The sequence below is a fragment of the Hipposideros armiger genome, unplaced genomic scaffold, assembly GCF_001890085.2.
Source record: "Hipposideros armiger isolate ML-2016 unplaced genomic scaffold, ASM189008v1 scaffold_99, whole genome shotgun sequence".
In the NCBI taxonomy this organism is placed as follows: Eukaryota; Metazoa; Chordata; class Mammalia; order Chiroptera; family Hipposideridae; genus Hipposideros; species Hipposideros armiger.
In genome coordinates, this window is record NW_017731449.1 from 3026329 (window position 1) to 3033978 (window position 7650).

Genomic DNA, 7650 nt, shown 5'->3' on the forward strand with positions numbered 1-7650 from the left:
CAGCAACTTGTCTGTTCCCCTTCCCCCAATTCCCCAGCACTGTTCCCATCCCCCCAATTCCCCAATAAAAATCTTTAAAAAAAAAAAAAGTATGCCCCATTTAAAAAACAAAAATATTAAAGAACTTTGTTCAGTGAGATGCTGCAGTCACATTTGTTATTAACCAGTTAAATTAAATATTTACTGAATACCACTCATATATGCCAGGCATTGTGGTAGAACCTGGGGATTCGAAGTTAAATGAGTCACAATTTTTGTCATTAAAAAATATTAAACCAGGGCCGGCCGAGTGGTACGTTGGTTAGGAGTTGGCTTGGGATGCCAGCTCTGAGCAGCAGGGCCCCGGTTCAGATCCCACATGAGGGTCAGTGACACTGCGCCCTCTACAGCTAAGATGGTGACCAACAGCTCGACCTGGAGCTGGGCTGCTGTGAGTCGCCAGTGATGGCGTAGGCTGCAGTGGGGCTGGCCGGCAGCGGGCGTGACCTTTCATGAGCTGCCTGAGCCACCGTGAGCAGCAGTCCAATGGCCAGCAACCAATCTCTGCCTCACGCAGGAAGAGAGCAATGATAACACCAACGTGGGCCAGTGAAGCGACGTCCTCCACAACTAGACTGAAGAACCAAAGGACAGCAACTTGTCTGTTCCCCTTCCCCGATTCCCCAGTGCTGTTCCCCTCCCCCAATTCCCCAATAAAATCTTAGGAGAAAAAAAAAAACACAAAAAAAACTATTAAACCAAAAAATCAGCCTATCACCTATAAAACATATATAAATGTATTATTTATATATTTACTACATATATTTAGAAAGTTAAATGTAATAAAAATACAGGTGGATCTATTTGGTCTCAAAGACAGCCATTCTCTTTGGAGAGAATGCCTTGATTCTAATGGAACCAGTAGGAAAAATCAATACCCTAGCCTAGACTTTGTGAAAAGCAAGAGTAGTAACAAACGACCTGGAATGACCACGAGCTTGACCTGACCTATGGTAAACTAAAGTCTTTGGGACTGATTTTCTACACGTACAAATGTTGTACCTTCTATATTACGTCACAGAACAAGGACAACCATTATAAGATTTAACATAAATTGTAAAATATTCACTCTATGAGGGCCGACCGAGTGGCTCAGTTGGTTAAGAGCTCGCTCAAGAGTTTGATCTCTGAGCAACAGCGGTTCGAGTCCAGCCCGAGCTGAGCAGCCGCTGAGCTGACAACAGGTAGCAGGATGGCTCAGCTTAAAAAAAAAAAAAAAAATTCACTCTATGTAACACAAAAAAATAAAAATAAAAATAAGCTTATTCTCTTGTTATTCATCTCCCCAAGATACTTGATGCTGTTTGAACAGTTCATATGGCTTTCCTTCCAACTCATGTCTCAGAGATGGCGTTCTTTGACTCGTATTTTTAGATCCCTACTCTTCAGGTTTAGTACCATTACATTTCTCTCAAGGTAAATAAGTATTTCATCTCACTTAAACCTATATATTTTTCCTTTCTCATATGGGCAGATTCTTATTGAAAATGCTACAGAAGTTTCCCCACAGACACCTTAACGCTCTAAGATATATTTCATCACCACAATAAACGTGAGATTTGCTTATAAATAATAAATTACTAAATTACAGCCTCCACACTTCCATTGAATGGATAAATAGGGCCATAAGGTTTCTTAGCATTCATTAACTGTGATAACTTATTTGTACACAGCTCTAAAGGATTTCAAAACCCAATTTCTAAGCCAGCAGTTTTAAAACTTTTTGATCGCAGAATCCTTTATCAGTTTCAAAAATTACTGAGGACCTCGGAGAACTTTTATGACATTATAACGAAGATTTTTTTAAATGTTTACTTATTTTAAAATAATGTACCCATTACGTGTTAACATAAATAACATTTTTAATGAAAATAACCATATATGCCTAATAAAATTTAGTGAAAAAATGGCTTAAAAGAAAAGAGCTGGAATCTCAAATCTGCTTCTGCATTCACTTTGTCATTCTGGTTGAAGTACTCGTATATGAAGAAAATCTGCCTTCCACAGCTAAGTATAGTTAGGAAAGGACAAAGCAATTTAACTGATGGTTTCTTAAAAGTTAGCTGCAATGTAGAATCTGAAACCATACACCAATGAACTTGAGATACTCTCAGATTAAAATCCATTAATTTATCTTTCACTCTGAAGGGATTCTGCAACATCATGCATTGGCCACTTGGAAAACAGTTCAGTGAATAATGCAGGTATTCCAAATGCTAGCACATTTCTCCGGAGAATATCAAACAATTGCATTTCTTAATATCAACACTGATCTCCCCTTGACGCTTAAGTAAACATCTTTCTAATATTCAGTGCATCAAAATGGGAAGCGTGAATAATGCACCTCTGCTGCATGTGGAATAATTATCTCAAGGAAAAACACTTGTGCATTTGAGCTGAGAGTTGAACTGGTCACTTTTTTCATGGAACGCAACTTTTACTGGAAATGTGACCAATTATGATTATTCAGACTTGGGCATTTGGTCAATCTCATGGACCCCTGAAAGGACCTGTGGGGAAACTCAAGGTGCCCACAGACCATACTTTAAGAAACACTATCCTGAGCAATAAGGCAAAAATATTCCACAATTTCCTGAGTCACCATAAACACCAGAAAAACACAAATGTTAAATAAAAATACCTAAATATTTTTGCTTAAATCCAAGAGACAGAAAATCAGTCCCAAAGTAAAATACACGATAAGCCCCATATATGGCCCATATCAGACTCAAGAACATGAAATTCTTTTATCAAACACTTATTCAATCTTCACAACATAAACACATTTTAGAACATATTAAGACCATAAAAAAGTAAAAAAACAAAACAAAACAAAAAAGCCTCATGGATATGTCAAGTAATTAGACCACAAAAGTAGAATGTCAACTGTCAATTAGTAACAGCTAATGCTATTAGGCACTGTGCTAAGCACTTTATATGGTTATTACATTCAATCCTCAAGACAAACCTGTAACATAAATACTACTAATTCCCATCTCACATATAAGGAAACTGAAATATAAGTAGTTTGCCTAAGGTTAGAGGCAGGATGAAAGTTGGGATTTAAAACCAGCACCTGTCACTTAACTATACTGCCTCCTGCAACAAAGTCAAATGCTCATCCTACAGAAAAATTGTGGATTAGTCTCTGGCTGAAGACAATGTTAAGGGGAACGGGGGGGGAGGGGGGGGGCACGGGCACACAAACTATACAAACTCACAGTTTTTAGTTCCATCAGAACTTGTTCATCGACTCCATCATCCAGAAAAATGTCTCTCACATCATTGATAACATCTTCAATCACAGATCGGTATAATTTAGGCTTTAAATGAAAAATAAAAGACTGTTGAAAAATGTCATTTTTCACATATTAAAATGTGTAACACATTTTCACAAATTCAATATAATACAATAATAATTTCTCCAACTATCTAAAACTTATTTTAGAAGATATAACTTTAAACATACGGCTATCCTAGTAAACATCATTTGCCTTGGTTAGGCTGAATTACCTGATGACTGCATATTTTAAAAGAAGTTCTAAGACTATAACGCAATTCATATACACAAAGTCCTTGTATACAAGGTCCACACAATTGCCAGTTATAACTTCCAGTGTTGTAGTCAAAACACCTACTGTGATCCAATAATAGCTTTCTGGGTTGCTATGCCTGGTTCCTATTATTCCTTATTTGGTTTGACCCATTATATCTCATCATCTTGTCACTAACTAAGTTTTAGACTTTAGAGAACCTTATGTACTACAGTCATTTGCCCGGATATAATCTGAACCCAATAACTATTCAAATTTTAAAAATCGCCTAACTTGTTTTTGTTACCCAGTCTGTACCTTTAAGTTATCCCATTAAACTGTTCATATACCCACAATAACAGGCCTCAAAATCCCACAGGAGCAAGGCATTGATCTCTTTCCCAGGATTCATCTCCTTCTACTATTGCTCAGCTGATGCTATGAAACAGAATCATGAACCACCTTAATGTTATTATTATTATTACAATTATTGTTGGTATTACTTGGGGGTGGCAGGGGAAACTTGCTTCTTGAAGGTTGATATGGATAAAATGAAAATAGATGTGAAAACACTTTGAAAAGTATAACGTACAGTAGTTCTCCTTATCCGTGGGGGATACGTTCTAAGACCCTGAGTGGATGCCTGAAATTGGATAGTACTAAACATTATATATACTAGGTTTTCTCCTATACATACATACCCATGATAAAGTTTAATTTATAAATTAGGCACAGTAAGAGGTTAATAACTAACAATAGAATACAACAATTACAATATACTATAATATGTGAATGTGGTTTCTCTCTCAGAAATTTAATTTTTGAAAAATTTCCAAAAAAATTCCATGAATTTAATACGTTTCCCATCTTCATGAAGCATTTATCATGCACTGTGCCTGTAACTTTTGCAGTCTGAGGTGTGACAGCAAAACTAGCACACATTTCTTTTCCCTTCTCCACAATTTCTGGGACAGATTTGTTCTTACCATAGATCTTAGCAACCTCAGCATTCGATTTAAAAAAACTTTTTTGTTCCTTATTAAGTTAAACTTTCACCCTTTCACTTAATGAAAGTACTTTACAGCTTTTTTTCTGGCATAGTGAATTGCCACCAGCACTATTTCACTTTGGGGCCATTATTAAGTAAAACAAGCGTTACTTGAATACAAGCACTGCGACAATGTCACAGTCCAAAATAAGAGGGGAGCATATACAGCATGGATACTGGACAAAGCAATGATTCAGGTCTTGGCAGTACAGAACAGCGGTAGATTTCAAATTTATGAAATGTTTATTTCTAGAATTTTCCATTTAATATTTTCAGACCTCGGCTGACCATGGACAACTGAAATCACAGACTGGGGAGGTGGTGGGGGAGAGGGGCTACTGTATTTTTTAAGAACCAAAAGTTGGAAAACGATTTGCCCAACCCACATCCTATTTTTAACATGTTAGACAAAAGAAAGTTTGCATGTCAGAGTGACAAAACTAGAGTTGCCTCATTATAAATCCTATCATCATACAAAGTCATTTTTTAATGCTTTGTCATTATTTGTGTTCTGTATCTTGCTTAAAGTAAAAGTTGCTTGTTACCCAATAAAAAAACAAGGATTTGCTCTCATAAGCAAACCCAAAATAGAAGTAAATGTTTCATCAGCATCACTATCAGCAACACAGCAACACTATTATCACAGGGGAACCCTGTAAGAAAATGTGTCCCTGTCTAGCCAAAAATACAAACAGAGTTCCTCTCTGTACAACTTACATCAGCTACTAGTAACTATTGGTCCCTTTTCATTATAACCAGAAAAACAATTCATACATCTGGGCTCTCATCTTTGCTGCTCCACTAACTTGCTTTTTTATTTTGCCAAATCTGCCTCTGAGTTTCATGAAAAACTGTGCATCTTTACAGTGCCTCCTTATTTTAACATTCTGATTCGATATACAAGGAAAGTGTATCTATGGGTATCACCTTACCTATAGCAATTAAACTACTGAATTACAAACAAAAATACATTTACAGTTACTCAAGGCATTATAAAGACACAGCATAATTTTAAACTGGTTGTATAAGTATTAAATTAATAATATAGATTTTTCATCAAACTAAATGTTTTGATGTTTCTGAAGTCAGTCACCCCTAACAATCTCCTACTTGGTGATCCAGACATTTACAGGTACAAATGTACTTTCTTCTGACACTCCCAATTTAATGAATCAACCTTGCTTCTATGCCTTAATTAACCCACAACTTGACCACTGAATGGATTCATAAGCACTATAATTGAAGGAAAATATGTATTCTTCATGAACCATACGCCTAAATAATTTAGCAGAATTGTTTAGTTGAAAAACCCTCAAAATACTGTTTTAAAAAGTACATGGGTACATAGACACTTTTTGAAACAAGCAATTTCCAAATCATTATTTAAAATGCTAAACTTTACTTGAACTGAAGTTTTTGCCTTTTATGAAATACAAACCAGGAAGTTTGTCCTGGTTTTCAAAAAATAGGTATTTCCAAACTTAAAAACTAGTAAATTAAAGGACCACGGTGGCATTATCTAACGTTTAATTAGAAGGTTCCTTTCAAAAGCGTTATATTGGTGCAATATTAGAAAATAAGTTGAATTTCTATATTGCATATATTAATATCCAATGCAATAAAAATGCAATGAAAAACTGTCTACTTAGAATTTAAATTTTTGTTTAAATCCACTAAGTCCTCTCATTACTCACAATTCTACACATAAACGTGCTGTGGACATAAGGTCATACATTGAAGCTTTAGGCACTCATTTCCTTTAAAAGTTTCGTGTCATTGGTATTTATTATAAGATAGCATAATGAAATACTAAGAGCTACATTTCTAACATTATTTCCTGAATACTTGATGAAAAATTATCAAAGTCAAATTCTCTGCAATTAAGTTAATGTAGAAGGCATTTTTTTTAATTCCCGACAATGCACACATTTTCTAATGCAAGAACGAATACACATTTGAATTAAAATTCTCTTTAAAAACAAAAATAAATATAAATAGCAATTCTACTTCCCCCTAACAAGGACGGCAAATCCCAGCTGCTGCATCCAAACAAAAATCTGAGGCTCTGAAAGCAGCCTCGGTTGGATGCGAAATTACAGTATAAGATCCAGAAATAAACTGAGCTCTGCACGCGCCTGCCTCTCGCCTAGGGAGCACGCACCTCCCAGCCCCGCTCTCAGCAGCTCTCACTATTTAAAGCCGGATCTGGTGTTTAAATGGAGAGGCGGTGACGTAGGCCTGAAAAGCACCTTCCCATCCTGGCAGAGTCTATATTAGAGAGCGGCAATGGCTCTATATAAACAGGGCAGCCAAAGGGAGGAGGACCACAAGGCTCAGGGACTGAAAAGCAGGGTAAGCGGCCGCAGCCATGATGGATCGACCCGAGTCGCCAACGGTACGGAGTCGGGCGGCCGCGGGCTTGTCTGCGGCATTTGGGACCGGGCAAAAACGTGTTTTATTGTCACAATAAAAATAAGAGTGGGGTGGAACAGGGATCACATTGCGTTGGTGACTGAAAAGGTTATGTGACTGCTTTTTGCAAACCTACGTGATCGCAAGTAACCAAAAAGGGACAAACGGGGAGAAGTACGCAAATTTCAAGGCAAAGCGGTGGCACTTTGGCCACGGTAGGCTTTTTTTTGTTGTTTGCTTTGGTGCTTTTGCTAGATGAAGATACGATGAGGGTTTTGCTTCCCCTTCGCCATTTTACCAATTCGGAAGGAACCGAGATAAGTGCTTTTCAACCTTCGTCCTCTTTTTTCAAACATAAAATGGCCCCAGTGAAGGCTCCCTAAGCACAACCGACCGAAACACCCCAAGTAACCCCCAAGCAGCCATGGGCTTCCACTGCATTAAAGTGGGTCACGGTGGTCTTGGGGATTCGCCCAATTCCCCAGGCGAGGGTTTTGTTTTGAGGCTGCTCGGGGAGCCCTCCGGCCAGCGCGGCCGGGCCCACTTCGGGGCCAAGCGGCGGCTCGCCTCCCTCCCTCCCGGCGGCCGGGGTCTGGGGCCGGGGCCGGGGCCGCGCGC

At 38.0% G+C, this 7650-nt stretch overlaps 1 protein-coding gene and 1 long non-coding RNA gene across 3 annotated transcripts in view; one reads left to right on the top strand and one right to left on the bottom strand.

Annotated features, from left to right (window-relative positions):
• Window positions 1–7650, bottom strand: part of GTF2A1 (general transcription factor IIA subunit 1) — a 54619-nt gene that overhangs the window by 46228 nt on the left and 741 nt on the right. For both annotated transcript variants that reach the window (XM_019646265.1, XM_019646264.1), the window contains exon 2: window positions 3261–3362. In XM_019646265.1, coding sequence (XP_019501810.1) covers window positions 3261–3362 — 102 coding nt within the window. The remainder of the gene's footprint in view (window positions 1–3260; window positions 3363–7650) is intronic.
• Window positions 6267–7650, top strand: part of LOC109384695 (uncharacterized) — a 16775-nt gene continuing 15391 nt past the window's right edge. Inside the window, exon 1 of the long non-coding RNA XR_002124465.1 lies at window positions 6267–7015. This is a non-coding gene — a long non-coding RNA (uncharacterized LOC109384695). The remainder of the gene's footprint in view (window positions 7016–7650) is intronic.